The following is a 20123-nucleotide window of genomic DNA, read 5'->3' as shown; positions in this document are numbered from 1 at the left end:
GTCCTACTTTAAGCTTAAGTATTTTATTTATACTTAAAACAGTATTTATAGTGTTATATAGAGGAGACCCGGATCATGGCAACCCACCAGTATTCTTGCTTGCAGAATCCAATGGACAGAGAAGCCTGGCGGGCTACAGTCCATGGGATTGCAAAGAGTTGGACATGACTGAGCAACTATCACTCTCACATTCTTGGCTTTAATGGGAGTAAAATCATCAATACTATTTTCCAAATCTGTTTCTGGAAAAAATAATCATAAAAATTTTCATAAAAGCATGTGTATAGGGACACACACTTTTCCTGGAGGCTAGGCATGGGGGGATGAGAGGAGTGGGGCTGGGAGGCTCCATGAGGAAGAGATTTATGTCATTACTCCATAGGACCAACATCTTCAAGGAGTGGGACTCAGTGACAAGGGTCTGAATTTGTACAGTGATCAAGTGCATGTGATGCCCCCACTAAGCTGGGGCTGCAAAGGAGTGTTGAGAGGACTGAGTTTTCTGGACCTGTGGCCACTTGGGGGAGAGATCCAGGAGTCAGACAGATCCTTGGGACTGGGCAGAAGGCAGCATGCGGGCAGCGTCCTCAGTGTCCAGGCGGAAGTGGCACAGTGAGCCTGCGTGGGGCTAGAAGGGGAGAGTGAGCGTGCGCAGGCGTGAGCATGGGGTGGAGGTGCAGGGACACCGGATAAGTTAGGGAGCCCAGGACACGTGTGGGCAGCCATTCTGGTGCTGCTCAGAGGCCTGAGGGGGAGGATGGGGCTCGGGTCAGTGTTTCAGGATCCCACTGGGTGGTTTGGGGCCTGGCTGAGCTGGGCTGCTCATCCCTGCTAAGGACTCTCTGCCCAAACAATTTACTGGAGTGAGGTGAGGCAGGGGAGGGTGATGGCAGGATTTCATGGGGAGGGGCAAGGCGGAAGACAGAAAGCTTTGAAAGGCTGGAGGAGGCAGGCTTGAGACAGAGAAAGCTGTCCGGAGAGCTGGGCTCATGGGGAAGTCTGCCTAGCCACCTTGTCTCAGAAGAAAGGTGATGAGCTACCCAGGCTTCCTTGGCAAGAGACAGAGAAGAGGCCAATACCATGGAGGTGCTGGACCCCACACTCCAGGCTCTGACCCTAGGGGCTAGGATTCTGAGCCAATATTCTTGGATCCCACAGACTGGAGACTCTGCCTGGCCTCCAGCTGCCCTGTTCATGGCCATCAAGTGGAGGGAGAGGGGCAAGTCTCCCGGATGGAAGCCTCCTCAGCCCCACTTACCACACCAGTGTAAATTATACCCTAGCGAGCAGGATCAATGGATGCCCAGTGCCTGATTCACAGTCCAGGGCAGAAGATCAGAGAGCTGGTCCAGAGTCAACATGTGGCCCCACCCTCATCTTATAGGCAGGGGGCGTTTATTATGCGCACCTCCAGCCACCACCATCCCCGCTGACCTCAACGCCAAGGTGCCCCTGGGGGCCTTCACGGCCTTCGACTCGGACTCTGGCGGGGCGAACCTGGCGCAGCCATGGAACAGAGATTAAACAGGCCTGGTGAACGGTTAATGCTGCTGACGTCAGGGCCTGGTCGGGTGGCCACTGGGGGCTTGGGCCCTCCCCACAGGCATGGGGGGCCCACGTGATCTGGGCTCATTAAGCCGCTTCAGTGGCCAAAGAAGCTGGGGGCCAGGTCTCGGGGGAGAGAGGGGGGCCCTCCAGGGCTGTGGGGACAGGCTCTAGCCAGAAGGTCACGAGCTCTGTGGATGAAGGCCAGGGGAGAACCAGACAGGAGGGTTTGCCTATGGGTCCGTTCTAGACTTCCACAGCCCTAACCCCCTGCTTGGGACCAAAGGGGAGCCTCCCAAACACCAAGCTGGGCAGAGTGTTGTCAGGAGCTGTAAGTGTGGGTCCTCAACCCCGGGATGTGGAGGTGAAAACCACCCTCTCCTCTAAGGCCTTGAAAGCCCCCGACGTGACTCCAGGCCAAGGGTCTCGCCCTGCACACAGCCTCCCGCCTATCAGTGCTAATCTCATACTCATTCACGGTTCCCGTGGCTAAGCTGTTCCTTCTGTCCACCATGCCCTCTCTTCCCCACACTGGCAGGTGTCTTTCTTCCCCTTGGCAGAGCCAAGCCCACAGATTGCTTCTCCTTCAGGCTTTTCCTGATCTGCACGCTCTAACCTGGCAGGAGCTTTCCTGCCTCAAGGACCCACACAGAGTGCTTGGAGACACTGGGCTGCAGCTGTGTGGTGGGGCGGCAAGAGCTGCTGCAGTCGGTGTAGGAAGAAAGAGCTGGCTCTTTCTGGGGGCTCAGAGGTGATCCTTCATTTGGCTACTGAGGGACAAGCGAGAGTTTGCCAAGGATGTGGGACAGGATGGGGAACCAGGACTGCAGAGGTACAGGGAAGTGAAGGCTGGCATGTTCTTGGAACAGGAGGAAAGAGCTTGGCCAGCTGGGCAGTGGGGGAAGTGAAGAGGCCAGCTGGGAAGAGGAGCAGGTCGGGAGGGTGTCAGGGAGGCTGTCTGGGTGTGAGGCAGGTGCCTGCAGTGTGTCGGAGGAATCAGTGGATACAGATGCTAGGCTCTGAAGAGGACTGGGTTGAAGATGAAAATGGAGCCTCATGGTAGAAGAGAGTCTTGGGATGCTGTGTAGCCAACATGCCATGGGATGTGCTGGCAAGCTGAGAGGAGGCTGCCTAGCTGGAGGCTGAGAACATATGACTAAAGAGGGAAGAGCAGAGCAAAGGGCTGCCAGGATCCTGGAAGAAGAGTCTGAGTGATCCTGGGACCCTACGTTCTGCCTCATATATCTGGCAGTTTCTTGGGGCTGTGTGTCAGTTTCTGGAGATGGGGGCTCGAAGGTAGGGGGCTGGGCCACAGGTTGAGATAAAGCTCCCCCCCATCTTCCACTCCAGGTGGCTGCCCCCAGCATTGCAGCTGCGTGAACGGACATTCCCTCCAGCCTCTGGGAGAAGGTGCCTGGTACCTCTCGGAGCCCCATGAAGACTGCCAGCTGTCCGGCCACCTCAAGCTGGGCTGGGATATTCGGCAGGTGGCAGGAAAGGCCTCTGAGCTGTGTTTGCCCTGGCTGGGGCCCAGGCCTAGCATCAACAAACAGGCAGCTCCTCCCCCAGCTGGGCCACAACTGGCCTGGCCCAGGGACCCCACACCATGCCGCCCTGGGGCCTCTCACAGCAGCCCAGCCCAGCTGGCCCCGGCTCCCTCCAGACTGGATTGAGGACCCCAACACCCACATGCCGGTGACCTTGAAGCCAGACCTGGCTCCTCAGGAACTGCCAATAGGAGCACCCAGTCCTTGGCAGATGGCTTCTGTGAGCACCCAGGATGTGTGGAGGTTGGGGGGGTGGGGCAGAACTGAGACCCTGGTCAGCACCTCTCCTATTTGACTCTGTCCCACGGGCAGTCCTAAAGCCCCTCAGATGGTGAGTTTTAGGGTCTCTCAGGACCAAAGTAAGCTGTGATCTGGGGATTACATCAGCCCCAGATTAAGAGGGACAGCCAGTCCCTTCCTGTTTTGCAGCCCTCAGCAGGGAGGCAGTTTAGATGGTTTGAGGTTTTCAAGGATTGCCACCATCCCAATGCCTTTCTCTTTAGTCCACCCAGCCCCCTGGCCTTCCCAGCCAAAGCTGAGTCCTCTGTCCTTGATTCACAGCTTCCTTCAGGCCAGGGGAAAAGACAGCTATCTCCTTGTGACACAGAGGGAAACTGAGGTACGCTAGGGCTTGGCTGTGGTGGTGCTGTGAGTCAGTAGGAAGAGAATCCTGGAGTCCTGACTCCCAACCCAGGGCAGGGAAGGGGTGAGGCCTGTCTTCTGAGGGCATTCTCCCCAATACCAGGGAGGGGGACGGACTTGACACAGAGACATCCAGCTTGGCTAGGAACAGCAGAGGCCATGGATTAATCGGATCAGAGCTAGTGGCTGAGAAGCGAGAGACAGCTGTTCGGCGAACAGTACCCCCTCCAGCTCACTCCCCAGGTTAGGGCCTTCCCCAGTTTACTGCTGGTTACGCCTGGGGTGGGGGGGGGGGGTGGGACTTAACACCCACCATGCACCTCTGAGCACTAAGGCTTTGGCTAAGAAGCAGGCAAGGATGGGATTAGGAGCCCTCAGCCAGGAACACCAGGACCACCCTGAAACCCTTTCCGCCAAGGCACCAAGTCCCAGACCACACTTCCCATGGGCAGACACAGCTGTCTCCTACTCTTCAGAAATAAGGAAGTAGGGGTGGGGGCATGGCCAGGGAGACACAGGCAAGGATCAACAGGAGCCAAGCCTTGTTCCACCCCCGTCCTCACTCTACCCTCAGTCTCTTTCGCTTATCTGCAGTGAGGACAGAACTGATGCAGAGTCCCTGTCCTCACCCTATCCCGCCTCTGCTTGAGAAGGGTGAGGCCGGCAGAAAAGATATCTTTTGCCTAAGTGATGTCTGAAAGTCCCCCATTCAAAGCACCTTTCGCTGAGGTTAAGCATGGCTCTGTTGCCATTACTCTTGGCTGAAAAGCCCCTTCTGGCTCAAGGGAAGTGAGGGCAGAGCACTTCAGGGGTTAAGGGGGCACTCGGAGACCTTAGAGAGAATCTGTCCTGGACGAAAGCATTCTCCCAACAAGACGCCCCTGAGCCCCTTTCGGAGCAGCTGCTGTCCTACCTAAGGGCTTCCCCTTTGCTCCAGGCCTGCCGAGGGCCCCCGCCTCTCTCCCGACCGGCCCCTCCTCCCGCGGGCCGCCCAGGATTGGAGGGCCGGGGGCGGGCCGGGGGCGGGGCTGGGCGCCCTTCATCCCGCGCCGCCGAGCTCCGCCGTGGGCAGAGCGGACAGCACCGACTCGAGCGGAGCACCGCGCGTCCCCTCCCGCGAGGCCAGGTACCGCTGGGGGCGCCGACCCCCTCCTAGGGGCACCGGGCGGGCGGAACCCTACTGTCCACTTTCGCGTCCGGATCTGGACTCCGGGCAGGTCCCCTCACCCGCCCTGGCTCCGGGCAGGCGCCCCAGCCTCCGGGAAACCAAAGCCCGGAGAGCTGCAGGCTCTGGGGACCCGCCAGCTCCCAGCTTGAGCTGGTGTCCGGGAGGGGCACCTCGTCGTCCCGGGGCCTCTCGCAGGGCCGGCGGGGTCGGCGGTACCCGGAGCCAGGGTCACGGGACGCCTTGTCAGGGGCTGGGGTGGCGCGCCGTGGGCTTGCTGAGGCACGGCCCACGGGGACGGGCTCGAGAGGGTCCCAGAGGGGGGCCTAAGAGGGCCCGGGAGCAGGCCCTGAAGCGCTGCCCCGTCGGGCGCCCTGACAAGCAAATCGGCCTGGCTGGCAAGGCGGGCGTCAGGGTATATTTATCCTGCTGCCTTAGGCAGGGGCTTGAGGGCAGATCCGGCCAGGCTTCCTGAGGGGCTACGGGACACACGTTGGCCCCAGAGCCCATGCCATTTGCAGCCACGCCAGCGGGCACGGCGGGCACTGGGCGAGTGTGGCTCCTCGGACTGAAGGCGGGGCTTGGTCTGCGCTCCTCCCCGCCACGCGCACTGGGACCGAGGTGTGAGAGCTGGCAGCGGCGCAGGGGCGGAGGGGAAGGACTGGGACTAGGTTCGCAGGAGCCCGCCCTAGCCCGACTGGCCCCTTCGATTGGCCACAGCAAGTGCGTGCGTTTGTTTACACCCGGTGGAGAGTCCAGGGGAGGGGCTTATGGGAAGTCACCCTCTCCACCCGCCTCCCCACCCCCACCACAGTCACCTGAGCCTTGAGTCCAGGTATATGCTCTGGGACAGGTCTGAGGGGGACTACGTGAAAGCTCTTCGCACCATGGGGGACACCTCGACCCAGACCCATCCTTCCTTCAGCCTGCCAATCCTGTCCTTCCTTCCATGACTGCCTTGGGCCTCTGGCTGGCCCTGAAAGAAGCCCTTCGTCTTTAATGCACAGTCTGGCATGGGGGCTCACTTCCTTCTGGAAGGGAAGCAAATCCCTCAGAGGTTCTCAGTCTGGAGCATAGAAAGCTGGTGGGATCCAAAGACAGGTCCACTTTGAGAAGGGGAGGCTCTGCACAATCATGGAAGGCTTCCTGTAGGAAGAGCCAAAGGTGGGGAAAATCAGGGGTAGATGAGGCCAGACCTGGCACATCTCCAAGAGGCCTGGAATACTTGTAATCAGGAAGGAGAATCTCTGGCTCCTTGAGGTTGAGCTATATGTCTTGGAATTTTATTCTGCCTGGGCTCATAGAGCCCTATCCTCACTGGCTTTTCAATCCACCTTTGGTTCAGTACTGGTTCTGTGGGACCATGTCACAAACACCCCCCATGAGGCTCCAAGTGGCAAGATCTTGAGAGCTGGTTGCTCCTGTCCCAGTGCAGGCTCCCTAGCAAGTAGCCTTGGTTGTTGTTGTTTAGTTGCTAAGTCATGTCTGACTCTTTTGCAACCCCATGGACTGTAGCCTGCTTGGCTCCTCCGTCCATGGGATTTCCCAGGTAAGAATACTGGAGTGGGTTGCCATACCCTTCTCCAGGGGATCTTCCTGACCCTGGGATTGAACCCGCATCTCCTGTGTTGACAGGCAGATTCTTTACCACTGAGCCACCAGGGAAACCCAAGTAGCCTTGGAGCCCTGCAGAGATGGAGAAATTGAAGTGCAATAGGACAGACCAGGTGGTTTATGGTGCTTGGGTTGGGGCAGGGAAAGTTTTTTGAGCTGAACTGAGCGCACCCTGAAAGTCTGGGCTGGGTAGGGGGCAGGCACTCAGTTTGAGGCGGGAACTGTTTTAGGGGAACGGTTGGCTGCAAGAAAGGTACAGTTGTGGCATCTGTGCACACAGAAAGCTGGGGTGGGTTTGCAGCCTGTACCCTACTAGGTGAGGGGCGCTGCAGGGGGATGTTCTCAGGCAGACATGGCTGGGGAACCAGATGCCACCTGGAGCAGGTGAGATGGCCTGGAGGCTTGCCAAAGACTTTGAACCCATTTTGTTCATTTCATATTTACTGAGTGCCTACTGTGTGCCCCCTGCACACTGTCAGGTGGGTGGAGGGCTGGACTTTGACTCTGGATAAGAAGACTGATGCAGGGTGGGGGCTCTTTAGAGGACCAGGCAGGGTTACTGGGGGCCAAAGGGAAGGACCAGCTGCAGGGCAGGAGGGGCTTTCCGGCCTGTGGCCTGGGGTGGCTTGGATTTGAATTTCCGCTCTGCGGGCCACGTCCTGTACACAGCCTCTCAGCCGGCACGTCTACACACGTGCGTGGCTGCTGAGGATGGGGTCATTCCAACTGACAGTTCTCTCTTGTAGCTTTCCTATTGTGCGGGTACACAAGCCGTGGGTGCTGGACTTGGGGGCTCTGAGTTTTCTAGCTCGTCCTGGCCTGTGGCCCCATCCTCTGAATGTCTCTACCTGGCTAATGAGGGCATAACCTGCCCTCATAAGAATCCAGAGATGCTGTGGTGTCCCACTGGACCTGCTGCCCCTCATCTGGGCCTCTGGCACCGCCCACTTCTTGCTCCTTCTGGGGCACTCTGTCTGGTAATTCCGGCTCTCTGTCTGTTTCTACATCTAGCTATCTCTAACTGATTGGCCACCTCTGTCAATCCGTCTCTCACTTGTCTGGTTGTCTGTCTTCCTGTCTGAATGTCTACACATCTGTCTCTCTGTGTATTTTTTTCTTTTTGTATCCCTCTGTGTGTATGCGTGTGTGTGTGTTAGTCGCCCAGTCATGTCTGACTCTTTTGTGACCCCATGGACAGTAGCCCACCAGGCTCTTCGGTCTATGGAATTCTCCAGGTAAGAATACTAGGTGGGTAGCCATTCCCTTCTCCAGGGGATCTTCCTGACCCAGGAGTCAAACTCAGGTCTCCTGCATTGCAGGCAGATTCTCTGCCATCTGAGCCACCAGGGACGCCCTTGTGTCCCTCTGGGTCCATCTGTGTTTCTTATCTCCCCCACCTCTGTCTGTCTCTTGGTCTGGATCTGTTTGCATGAGCACAGATATCATGTGTGCGTGTGTTTTCTCCCTCTCTCTTCCCTTCCTCCAACTCTCTCTGCTTCTTCCTGACATTGGATGGTGCCTCTCCTCCAGGCTGATCTTGTCTTTTGCCGCCCACCCCTCCCCATCAGGGTCTCCAATGAGTCCTGAGCTGCCCCAGGCCCCGGCTCCAGCTTTCTTTGGGGCCAGAAATCCGGCTGTCCAAATATTTGGCCGCCTCCAGGGGATTCCGGGTCAGCAGGGAGGAGGATGGGCTGGCTGGCTCGGGGTCTCCCCTGCCTCCGGGGGGGCCACAGGCACGTGATGTCCTGTCCTTTGCTTCAGCTGAGCCTCGGGCTGCACGTCCTTCTCAGCAGGCTGGCAGTGGGGGGAAGGGGGCTGCTGCTGGCCTTGGCTGAGTCTTGAGCCAAGAGATTCTGACCACAGCTTCCACTGGGTTGGGGGGCAACCTGAGCAAGGAGGGTTCAGGGTTAGGCAAGAGGGGAGGCCTAGGTGTCTGGGGATAGGCCCAAGGGTAAGCATCTGTTAAGTGTTTAGAAAGTGTACCCTGTCACAGGGAAGTCCAACTTCCGGCCCCAGCAAGGGCCCTCAGATCCTCCTAGGTGGTTCCGGATACCCAGACACAGAAGCACGGGGCCAAGGAGCTAGAGAGTGAGGGTTGGTGTGGCCAGCACATGGCTGTTCTGCACCACTTGCCTTCCCCTGGATGTGGCCCCTCCTGTCTGCCACCCCCTCAGTTCCAGCCGGGGGTTAGCCACACATTGGTCACTTACTCAGTGTTGTTGACAATGAGGGAGTAGTAGATGGACCACTGGATCCGCTGAGGTCAAAACCTGGAGTTGTGCGTCTCGAGGAGGGGCAAAGTACTTTTTTTTTTTTTTTAAGCATCCTCTCCTGTTCTAAACATCCTCCCACATGGCCTGTCCCTAGACCCCTGACCTCAGCAGTCGGCTTCACACCAATCGCCGTGGCTGTGCCTTGAGAGCATACAGTCCACATGTGTCCAGCAAACCCAGTTTCTCTGTTGACTAATGTCTGGTCTGAGGAGGTTGTTTTCCTTCTGAAGCCTGGAGAAGCAGGTGGACACTAGGCTGGGAGGGGCATCTTCTCTCAGCCAATGAGGAAAGTTGTAAGGACCCATGAGCTAGAACTGGGGGCAGCCGTCACCCCTGAGCCCCCAGGGATGAGCACAGTGGAGCCTTAAGCCAGGCCTGCTGCCTCTGCCCTGAGATCTGAGCTGAGGTGGGGGCCGTCCAGGCTCAAGGAACCGGGGGGCCATGGCAGCCAGCTCCGTGGGTTCAGTGCCTCCACCAGCGCATGCGGCCACCGGACTGAGGGAAGAAGTACAGTGTGGATTCTCCCTGTAGCTAAGCTGCAGACCCACTTGTGTCCCTGCGCATGGGGGAGGAAAACCGGGCTCAGAGCCCTGGTGACTCCCAGGACCTGGATGAGGGCAGAGAGACATGCTTCCCATAGCGGCTGACGCAAGCAGTGGCCCCATGGCCTGGATTTTGAAATCTTTAATTAGCCAAACTCAACGCCTGCCGAGGAGGTGTACCTGACGAATTCTCACCCTGTGATGTCTGCGTGGGCGGACGTTACCTGCTGTGCGATCCCGGTGGCTTCTGGCCCCCGGCTCCCCGCTCCACTTCGGCCCTTATCTCCCAACAGAGCAAACAGGCCCCAGGGCAGTGGCCTGTACCATCGATTTACTGCTTGAACTCATGCTACACCCATGACGGCTGCCGTTCTGATGATCTGCTCAAGGCTGCCGTGATCTCCCCACCCAAGAGCCTGACCCCTCTCTGGGGGCCTGTGGTCTGCTCTAGGGGCAAAGTCCTCTGGGAGGCGCCTCACTCTGTCCCCACCTTTGGTCAAGCCTCACAGAACCCCCGGAGGGCAGGAGGACACTGAGGTCCTGAGTGAGGAATAGTTTGTCCATGATCCTACTGTGAGGCAGGGCCAGGTCAGGCCGCAGACCCAGAGTGTCCGCCCTGGGCTTTCTCTGCAGTGGCTCAGAATCTCCTGGCTGCTTTCCTCAGGCAGGGCTAACTCCTGAGTCTACCCAGATGTCTGAAGCAAAGAGGCCTGGGGACGTGGCAGGCCTGAGAGATGGGAACAGTCAAAAATGGGCTGCCAGCCTCAGGGAATGGTTCAGGGTCCACATGTCGGCCAGTGCTAATTCTACCCTGCCTCCACCTCCAGCCCGTAGTCCTGCCTTAACTGAAATCCAGCCTCCTTGACCTCAACTTCAAGGCCCTGTCAGGCTTGTCTATGGCCACAGAACCTTCATACTATCCTCACAGCCTGCCTCGAGGCCTTTGCCCATCCATGCTGTGCACGTTGCTTGAGCTGCTCTTTCCTGTTTCCACACCTTGAGGGCTCTTGCTGGAATTTCAGAACTGGCTCCCTCACCTCTTCCTCCAGGAAGCCTTCCTTGATGCCTCTCTCTCCTTTTTTGAATCCCAGCACTATGTGGCTCCGTTACAGCAGGAGCCATTGGGTAGGGGATGGGGGGTGGGGAGTTTGTCCCTTCCAGACTGGAAGCCACTTGAGGAAAGGTATTCTGTGTCCTCTCTGGGATCTCAGGCCAGCCTGTGACTCAGCACTGACTGATCATGAGTACTAGGCAGGACCTGAAAGTCTAGGCCTCAGGTCCTGCCGAGGGGATGGGGAACCTGAATCGAGGGCCTCGGGCACCTTGGCCATGACCGTGCCAGGCGCTATGGTCTCCCTGGAGGCAGTGCTTGGCTGCTAGGGAAGAATATTAAGGCAGAGAAGAGTGTTTTGTCCAATCTGCCGACTCAGCACACCCTGAGGGCCTGTCCCAGCCTGCCCAAGGCAGGAGGCCCGGCAAGGGTAACCCCAGCTGAGAGCCGGGGGGCACTCTGGAGTGACTCTGGAGATCAGGTGTGGGTGTCCTTGGAGGGGTGCTCTCAGTGAGGCTCAGGGCAGGGGCATGAAGAGGACAGGCCAACCTGGGGGACTCTGGTCCATGGGAAGAGGGCATGAGAAGAGATGCTCAAATTGTCATGGTCCTATGTGGCCAGGAGAGAAAGATATAGCTGCCAGCATCAGAGGAAGGAGAGCCAGGGTAAGTGGTCCAAGGGTGCCAGGTATGGGGTCTTCAGGACTGAGGTACCTAGGATCAGAACTCTGCCTTGGGGCTGCATGGGGCAATCACAAAGAGGTCCTTTGGTCAACTCCATGTGGTTGCTGCCCCAAGGACACTAGGGCCTGTGGCCTGAGGCTTGAGTCCTGAGCTTAGTCTCCCCTCTCCCCCTCCCAGCCCTGAATGCTGAGTCTGAGACCCCTGGTACTCTAGCTTTAAGAGCGCACTTGACACCATCAGGATCTGGGGGATTTGGAGCGGGATGCTGGGTTCCCAGGCAGAGGGACTAGTCAAGACTAGGCTCTGGCTGACCTGCCTGGCAGTGCTGCAGCCTCCCTGGTCTCTGCCCTGGCCTTCTGTCTGGCCTTCAGGATGTCCTTAGAGATGCTTGGGGGCATTATGCCCAGGTACCTTCTAGACATGGGGTAGGTGGCTCCCAGCCCCAGTGATGGGAGAGGAGCCAGTGAGTTGTCTGGGCAACGGGCAGAGTTGGGCAGGGGGAGGAGGGGATCCCTTTGAGGTCCAGCAGAGCACAGGGAAGGGAAGACTGATCCAGTGGTCCAGGCCCATCTACAGCTGGCCAAGGCCCTGAGTTCCTGACCTGGGGCTCCAGGAGGTGGGGAGTCTGCTCAAAGGGTGGGCACCTGATGGTGGGGGCTTCCCCAGCAGGGGAGGAGAGGCTTGAAAGAACATGGCCCTGAGGCCAGGGCTGTGTGGAGGGTGAGGTCTGTGTGGCCCAGAAAACTGGGCTCTGGGGGCTCCCATTTCCTGGAAGGCCACGAGGGCACTTTGCAGCCGAGCAGGCAGGGCCCAGGTGTCCAGCCACCCAGCACCGCCTCAGGCCTCCTGACTCCGGGGGGGTAGTCTCTGCGCCTGCCGTTCCCAGCGCCAGCTCTCAGCCCACAGAGGACCTTTTGTTCTGGCTGCCAGCAAAGCCCGCCGGGCGGCTGGGAACAGGGCCCACAGCCCTCGCCCTGTCCCGAGGCCTCCAGCCGTCGGGCAGTGCCATTCTAGGTTGGCTAGGAGGCCCCTGGCACATAGGGCACAGGAAACCGTCTCCCGGTATTAATGTCAGGGCGGGGGAGTCAGTCCAGGGCCCACCCCTAGAGAGGGGCCTGGAGGCCTGGGACTCAGCACCCTCGGGCTGTGGCAAGTCAGGTCATGCAGCTGACCCTTACTTCACAGATGGTAAAAGCAAGGCCCCCAAAAGACTTGCCTGGGCCGCTATGTCTATGTGGCCGTGGTGGGAGGGGGAAGTGCTAGGTACTGGCTGAGGTGTCCTCTCAGGGTGGCCTGGAGGGCTCGGGGGTGCGAGCTCTGCCCTGCAATGGCAGCTTCCAGAGACACAGCAGGCAGACGCGAGCGATTCTGTCCTCTGTGAACTGGGAGGTGTGCTAGAGAGCAGCCTTCCCGTGGGAGTCTGGGCCGCGAGCCCAAGGAGCGGGGATAACCAGGACTGTCTGCTTTGTAGACGTCCGACAGCATCAGTGTGCGGGCTGGTGTTCCTGTGGCGGTGGTCCCAGAGCCATGGAGGCACCTCTGCAGACGGAGATGGTGGAGTTGGTGCCCAATGGCAAGCACTTGGAGGGTCTCCTCCCAGTCACCACCCCCACAGCTGGCGGCCAGAGGTGAGCGCCAGACCCCACCGTGGCACATGGCAGGGCAGGGTCAGTGGGGTGCGGGCAAGAGGCTAGAGCTGAGCTGCGTGCCCTGGCCTGTGCCTGCAGGGTCGAGGGGCCTGGACGGAGCTGTGTTGAGGGCGAAGGCTTCCTACCAAAAAGCCCCAGCAAGGAGCCACACTTCACCGACGTGAGCAGGGGCTGCAGTCGGGGCCTCAGGGCCATGGGAGCAGTGATGAGGCGCACCGGGAGGCCGAGGGACAGTGAGGGAGGGAACGTTGGCTTGCCCTCTGCACCTCGCTGACTCACCCCATCCTCCCGTCTCACTCTGGTGCCTGCAGTTCGAGGGGAAGACGTCATTTGGGATGTCTGTGTTCAACCTCAGCAATGCCATCATGGGCAGTGGCATCCTGGGGCTCGCCTATGCCATGGCCAACACGGGCATCATCCTTTTCCTGTGAGTGTCCTCAGCAAACCTTCTAAAGACAAGAGCCCCAAACAGGCCACCAACCCTGACCTCCCAGGACCTGTCAGTTTCCTATCCCAAGACCTAGGCTGCAGTGGATGGGCACTTACACTCACCCCAAACCACAGCTGGAAAAAAAACAAAACAGCCCCGGCCAGACAAATATACCTCATTTCCTGGTAAACCTGCTGAGATGATGACACGGGGCCAGCCAAACAGGCCTGAGTCTGTCCTACCACATTTAACACGTGATGGATGAATCCAGTGGCCAGGCCGTATGTGGGTACACGTGTCCTTACCTGGGAGTTCTGCCCTGCAGCCTAAATGGAAAATATCTTTGTTCCGAGATATCAGTGAGAGGTGGTGCTCAGAGGGTTTCTTTTGAGTCCTGACCACCCTGGGTCAACCTGGGTGGTGTTCGCCACCCCTGGGGACTGTCAAGTTTGCATCCACATATGTTGGGGGTCCAGACACCTGGGTTGTGGACCCCGCACATCCAGCCCCTCCCCAGAGCTCATCATCCCCTGCTTGCCAGGAGAGCCCCAGTAGTCTCTTTTTATCCACCTTCCCCAGGTTCCTGTTGACAGCTGTCGCCTTGCTGTCCAGCTACTCCATTCATCTGCTACTCAAGTCCTCAGGGATCGTGGGTGAGCCCCAAATTTGGCCTGTAGCAGGGAGGAGTGGGCTGGGGAGAGCTCTTCTGACTGTCATGGTTCCCTGACCCCACAGGCATCCGTGCCTATGAGCAGCTGGGCTACCGTGCCTTTGGGACCCCAGGAAAGCTGGCGGCCGCCCTGGCCATCACACTGCAGAACATCGGAGGTGAAGCTGATGGACGGGGCGACAGTGGGCAGTGGGCAGGCTGAAGGCTAGCAGGTTTGGCTGACCTGCCCTTCTCCCCACAGCCATGTCCAGCTACCTGTACATCATCAAGTCCGAGCTGCCCCTTGTCATACAGACCTTCCTGAACCTGGAGGATTGGACCTCGTGAGCCCCAGGGTGGGGCGGGGCTGGGTGAGGGTGGGAGGCTCTGGGCTACCCCTCCCTGCCCGCCACTAGCAGAGCTCAGGCTGGACTAGTGGGAGAGACAAGCCAGGGTGGAGTAGGGGACAGAGAGCTGCTAGAAAAGCTAACATTCACCTCAGGGAACCTTCCCAGGAGAGCCATGTGGGGCTGGGAGGTGGGGTGAGGCTGAGCAAGCTGGCCCCGCCTAGCCCTGGACCAAGCCATGAGCACGGAGGACCTGAGAACCTCGGGCTTAGCTCTAAGCTCCTGCTATTCCTGACCATGGCTTGGGTGTTAGCTTCCCCCCACCTCACCCCAACCAAGAAATTAAGCCCACAGTGTCCCAGTTGCCTATCATCAGTTTAGCCAGTACTGATGGCATAGCCATGTTTTGTGGGTAAGAACAGAGAAGAAAGCCAGGTCCTGCCCTTGGAAACACAGCCCCAGCAGGCAGAGGGGCCGTGTGGCTGTGAGCAGCTCCGGGTGGAAACAAACAGCCAGGATTCGGTGCCCAGGCCCTGGGGGCCTCTCCTGTGGAGTTGGCCTTTGGACTTGCCCTGGAAGGAGGGTCTCTTTCCTCATCCCTATGCCCACTGTCTATTGAGGGCGTGGGCCAGATGACGTAGGATGAAGGTCCTGGTCCTGGGGCCACCACAAGGAGCTCAGGTGGTTGGCAAGTCCCTGAGACCCCCATGGAAAATGCCTCACCACCTCCCCAGACCCAGGTTTTTTCATCCCACCCCCTTAGGGCTACTTCCTGGGCAGGCTGGACCCAGATCTGTGCGCCCTGGGAAAAACAGCCACAGTGACTGTAACCGTGATGGTTACCAAGCGGGAGCTGCGTGTGCTAGTCCTCACCCTGCCCCGGAGAACGCTGGGAGTGGGCCCATTTTGCAGATGGGGAAAGGGAGACTCGGAGGTGGGGACAAGTCTTCTTCAGAGGTTGCTGCGTGGCGTCGCTCAGTGGTGACCCCGACTGAAGGCGAGGCAGCCGCGCCACTGTAACCTCGGCTCCCCACTTTGCCCCTGCAGGGACTGGTACACGAATGGGAACTACCTGGTGATCCTGGTCTCCGTCGTTGTCATTCTGCCCCTAGCCCTGATGCGGCAGCTCGGTGAGTGTGGCAGCGCCAGGGCCTGGGGCCTGGGGCCTGGGGCAGGCATGGGAGGGCCCCTCTGACTCACATGCCCACTCCCCCACCTGGCAGGCTACCTGGGCTACTCCAGCGGCTTCTCCCTCAGCTGCATGATGTTCTTCCTAATTGCAGTGAGTCACCCTCCACCCGGGTTCAGGGAGGGGGCAGGTCTTTCTGGGCAGCCTGGGTCAGGAGGGCAGCTCCAAACGTCCGGATCTGCACGTGGCTTCACAGTGACTTCCCAGGACCCCTGCCTGGCCCTGATGCCCTCATCCTCTCCCTGCCCCCTCTCCACCACCCACCTAGGTCATCTACAAAAAGTTCCACGTGCCCTGCCCGCTGTCCCCCAATGTGACCAACGTGACAAGCAACGTCAGCCTCATGGAGATCGACAAAGACGAGGCAGGGCTGCAGGCCAAGATGGAGGCCGGGGCATTCTGCACCCCAAGTTACTTCACGCTAAACACTCAGGTAGCAGCAGGCCAGGGGAGGGGCAGCAGGCCTGGGGAGAGTGTGGGACTGGTGAGGGGGGTGGCCTGTCCTGACACAGAATCTGTGTTTCTTCAGACGGCATACACCATCCCCATCATGGCTTTTGCCTTTGTCTGCCACCCTGAGGTGCTGCCCATCTACACGGAGCTCAAGGAGTAGGTATCCACGTATGGGAGATGGGGAGGTGCTTCTTCTCCCTGGAGTGAATGGAGGTGGTCCTAAGCGGGGAGGAATGTCAGGAGCCAAGTCATTTTATCCAAGGTCTCTGTGGCTGCCAGAGGGGTGACCGGGGGCAAGAAGGAGGCTCCCTGAGCTACCAGATGGTGAGAGTGTGTTGCCAGAGAGAGCCCCCAGGACACCCGGGGGTTTCCCAGTGTTGCCCAGCTTGGCACCAGTCCCCTCCCCTGCTGCCCCATAGCCCCTCCAAGAGGAAGATGCAGCGGATCTCCAACCTCTCCATCGCCGTCATGTATGTCATGTACTTCCTGGCTGCCCTCTTCGGCTACCTCACCTTCTACGGTATGGCTGGACCATGGGGGGCAGAGGCAGAGGCCAGGCTGGGGGGCAGGGGGCTGGCCAGTGGCCACAGCACCCTGCGTACTATAGGCGCTCATTAGGTCTGTGATGCCTGTCTGTGCCCTGCGGCTGTGGAGGTGAGTCGGTTGCCACTCCCCACAGTGTCAGGGTCAACCCAGGCTCAGAGCCCAGCCCCCTCCCTGGACCTCCTGCTGACCACCCTCCCTGCCTGCCGCAGACGGGGTAGAGTCCGAGCTGCTGCACACCTACAGCAAGGTGGACCCGTTTGATGTGCTGATCCTGTGCGTGCGCGTGGCTGTGCTGACGGCAGTCACACTCACAGTGCCCATCGTTCTGTTCCCGGTGAGCCAATGTGCACGTGGCCAGGCCCATGGCGGGGTGGCGGGGGTGGACCGAGGCAGTTGACAGATTGATGACTCTCCCCGCACCGCTTCCCAGGTACGCCGCGCCCTCCAGCAGATTCTGTTTCCCAACCGCGAGTTCAGCTGGCTGCGCCACGTGCTCATTGCTGTTGTCCTGCTCACGTGTATCAACCTGCTGGTCATCTTTGCCCCCAACATCCTGGGCATCTTCGGGGTCATCGGTAAGGGGTCTGGCCCTCCTGTGAATGGAGGCAGGGTACTGCCCCAGGCAAGTTCCTCTCTGCAAACCCTGGCAGATTCCTGAGCTCATACCCTACATTTAAGAGATGGCTGCCTGCCATGTGCACAGACAGCTTGGCCTCCCATCTGAGATTTGTTCTTCAGGGTCTCTTAATCCATTTTGAGGGCTCAGAACCACCGGGTCAGTTACCCTTGCTGGTGGTGTTGGGGGATGGGGTGGAGCCCAGGGGTCAAGGGGCCTCCACAAAGGATCTCATCAGGCCTTTTCCCCACCCCACATATGAGGAAGTGTACAGTGATTAAGGGAGAGCCATATAGCTATTAAGCAGAGAGCCTTGATTCAGCCCCAGGATCATGGAACTATAGATTTGGGCTTTTGTCCAACTGTCCCAGTTGGAGCTCTGAGCGGGAAGATCAAACAATTCTGACATCTTTGGGGTGACTCAACTCAGGAGGCTGACTCTTCAACTCTGCAAGGACCAACACACTCACCTGGGGACTGAGTAGCATTTATATCATAGACAAGACTCTTGGTTCTATATGTCTGAAATCTGGCTCAAAATGAATTAAGCATAAAGTAATGCATGGGCTCAGCTGATTGAAATGCCTTCAGGAATAGCTGTATCCAGCAGCCCAATATCCTCAAAGCTTTGTCTCTATCTCTTGGCCTGTCTTTTTGCTATCTTTCACTGACAGAGTCTTCAGATACCAAAAGCCCTAGCCTTCTATCCTGGTGGATGGAGAAAAAGGGGAGGGGCTGACGGACTTTCCAGAATCAGGCAGAGTTCTCAAGTGGAGTTTCATGTTGAGACTCCCTCATCAAGGAATGTTTGATCTCATTGAAGTGTCCCGCCCTGAACTTTAGCCAGTAGGTGGAAGTGAACCAGCAGTCGTGATCTTCGGTCGCTCAGTCGTGTCCAACTCTTTGCGAACCCATGGACTGCAGCACGCCAGGCTTCCCTGTCCTTCATTGTCTCCCAGAGTTTGCTCAAGGTCGTGTCCACTGAGTCAGTGAAGCCATCCAACTATCTCATCCTCTGTGAGGAGCCAACAGTGGCCATGTCTTTGCAGGTGCCACATCTGCCCCGTGCCTCATCTTCATCTTCCCAGCTATTTTCTACTTTCGCATCATACCCACTGAGAAGGAACCTGCAAGGTCTACCCCCAAAATCCTGGTGCGAAGGGCCTGGAGGTCGGTGGGCTGGTGTGAGGCTGAGGGGGTCTGCCCTGACCTCAGGCCTGACCCTGACTTCTGACCCCACAGGCTCTTTGTTTTGCTGCACTTGGCATCTTGCTGATGACCATGAGCCTGAGCTTCATCATCATGGACTGGGTCTCGGGCACCAGTCGGCACGGAGGGAGCCACTAGGATGACCCCCGCATCTCCTGTCTCCTCGTCCTCGTCCTCCTGCCCAGACTCCTCAGTCCCTGCTCCCACCTAGTGGCCAGTCGGCAGGGGGGAGGAGAAAGGCATGCTGGGCACTGGCATCTGGCCCTGCCCAGTTTGTTAGCACCAGGACCAAGGCCCTCGGGCCACTACCCCACTGAGCTCCTGGGCTGCAGGGGCTTCCTGAGCTGGGAGCAGGGTGGGGCTGGACCCCTGCTCCCTTCCTGTTGCCTCAGATCCCACCCAAGCCCCTTATCCTCTTTGCACAGGTGCATAGACTGAGGCCCAGTGGCTGCCCCCTCAGGTTCCACAGCCTGTAGAGGGTGCGCAGAGCTGAATCAGCCTGCAGTCACCCCCCACCTTGCTGCCGGGCCATGGTCTGCACCCTGGGGCCTCATCTCCCTCAGCCCACTTGCCTTTCCTCCTTCTGTCCCTGAGGCCCCTTTCAGGCACTGGGGCTCAGGCCCTTGGATAATCTAGTTCTCTTTGCCCGTTCCCCCCTGCCCCAGGAGCAGACACCCCCCTGACCCCCGCAACCCCTGCGCTGGCCTCACCCTATCCCTGAGGCCAGAACTTGGTTTTCAATTGAGGTGGGCATGGGCACCCCCAAGGGACCTCTTCTCTGGCCCTTTGCCAGTCCTGGGGAGGCTGGGACTCCCCCCCACCCCAAGCCTAGGCCACAGTTCACATTCCACTGCTGGGAGAAGAAAGAGGCTAGGGCCCAGAGTGTCTCTGCCCCTGGGAACCAAAGACCCTAGGGGCCAGTCTGGGGCAGGGGTGGAGAAGCTAGCAGCCCCCTTTTATAAATATTATACATAAGACCAGCTGTGCTTTATGTTCTTGATCTCCAGGGTGCCTGGGTTCCTGGAAGGTGGGTGGGAGCTGGGACATGGATGCTGATGGAAGCCCACCCTGCCTGTTTCCCTGGGATGAGTGTGGGACAGGGTGAGTCCCCTACCCCACCCCATCCCCTGCCTCCCAAACCAAGCAGCAGCATGCTGAGACCCAGTGCTGGGCCTGGGCCAGGCTTAGCACAGACCTGCTTTCTCACGGGGTGAGGTGGGGAGGAATTAATGAGGCCCCAGGAAATGGGACAGAGAGAGGCCTCCGGAAGGAGGCAACGTGAGGCGCATCCTCAGCAGCTTCAGGGAGGGTCTGAGCTGGGGGCAGCTGAGCCCTGCAGAAGCCCCGCAGAAGGGCCCCCTACCCTCCCTGGCTGCCATGTCAACCCTCTGTCAATGGCTTGCATCTGGGGACAAAAGTCCTGGGATCCTGGGCCCTGTCTGGATCTTTTATTACTAGTAAAACCTGCTGCGAATAAAGGTGGGTTAGCAAGTGCCTGTATGTGGGGCCTGAATTCTGAGAGGGGGAGTCCAAGGCAGGGCAAGAGTTCCAGGGATACAGTGGCCCCAGGTGCCCCAGCCTGGAACAGGGGGCTGGCTGGGAAGCTGCCCATTGCCTGAATCAGCTGGGACCCAGCAGGATGGAGCTGCCCAGGCCTTGGCATCAAACCCTCATTAGGAAAGACCCCGTACCCGGCTAGGCGGCCGGGGAAAGGGGCAGCAGGAAAAATCCAGTTTGAACTGGCAAGGCAGCTGCCAGCCTGAGAAACCCCTGAAGAAAGAACTTCCTCAAGTCGGTAGCTGCTAGGCCCACGGCAGTGCCAGCTGATCAGAGGGGGGCTTCCTGAGTCTGGTTCTCATCAGTCCCGGGCACCTGACTCCAGCCTGGGGACTCACCCAGGAGCCCCGTGGCCCCAGGAAAAAACTGGACACTGGCCTAGAGGTGGCTGCAGCCCTGAGTGCCCCCAGTGAGCA

At 58.8% G+C, this 20123-nt stretch overlaps 1 protein-coding gene across 2 annotated transcripts; it reads left to right on the top strand.

The window, feature by feature from the left end:
• The first annotated feature begins 4708 nt into the window (after positions 1–4708).
• On the top strand, positions 4709–19130 carry SLC38A3 (solute carrier family 38 member 3). Of its 2 annotated transcripts, XM_006053292.4 has the most exons (16): positions 4709–4860; positions 12534–12690; positions 12790–12871; positions 13023–13138; positions 13721–13794; positions 13877–13969; positions 14053–14134; positions 15185–15267; positions 15361–15419; positions 15595–15759; positions 15856–15935; positions 16199–16299; positions 16535–16659; positions 16756–16900; positions 17991–18094; positions 18184–19130. In XM_006053292.4, exons 2-16 carry the CDS (start codon positions 12590–12592, stop codon positions 18286–18288), a joined length of 1515 nt encoding a protein of 504 aa, XP_006053354.1. In that variant the 5' UTR covers positions 4709–4860; positions 12534–12589; the 3' UTR covers positions 18289–19130. The 2 variants fall into 2 exon arrangements, with proteins under 2 accessions (XP_006053354.1, XP_025127863.1); XM_025272078.3 differs by lacking the exons at positions 4709–4860; positions 12790–12871 and having other exon boundaries at positions 12547–12690.
• Positions 19131–20123: the final 993 nt, after the last annotated feature.

Source organism: Bubalus bubalis, chromosome 21 (assembly GCF_019923935.1).
Source record: "Bubalus bubalis isolate 160015118507 breed Murrah chromosome 21, NDDB_SH_1, whole genome shotgun sequence".
Classification (NCBI taxonomy): domain Eukaryota; kingdom Metazoa; phylum Chordata; class Mammalia; order Artiodactyla; family Bovidae; genus Bubalus; species Bubalus bubalis.
Note: the sequence above shows the minus strand (reverse complement) of the source record. Positions and strands in the feature narration are given on the sequence as shown.

Bases quoted from the DNA above. Each gene is read 5' to 3' on its own strand.
- SLC38A3 (XM_006053292.4), top strand. From the start codon at position 12,590: ATGGAGGCACCTCTGCAGACGGAGATGGTGGAGTTGGTGCCCAATGGC. The intron at 15,760-15,855 runs GTAGCAGCAGGC...GTGTTTCTTCAG, and splicing joins ACTTCACGCTAAACACTCAG to ACGGCATACACCATCCCCAT. The intron at 18,095-18,183 runs GTGCGAAGGGCC...CTGACCCCACAG, and splicing joins GGTCTACCCCCAAAATCCTG to GCTCTTTGTTTTGCTGCACT.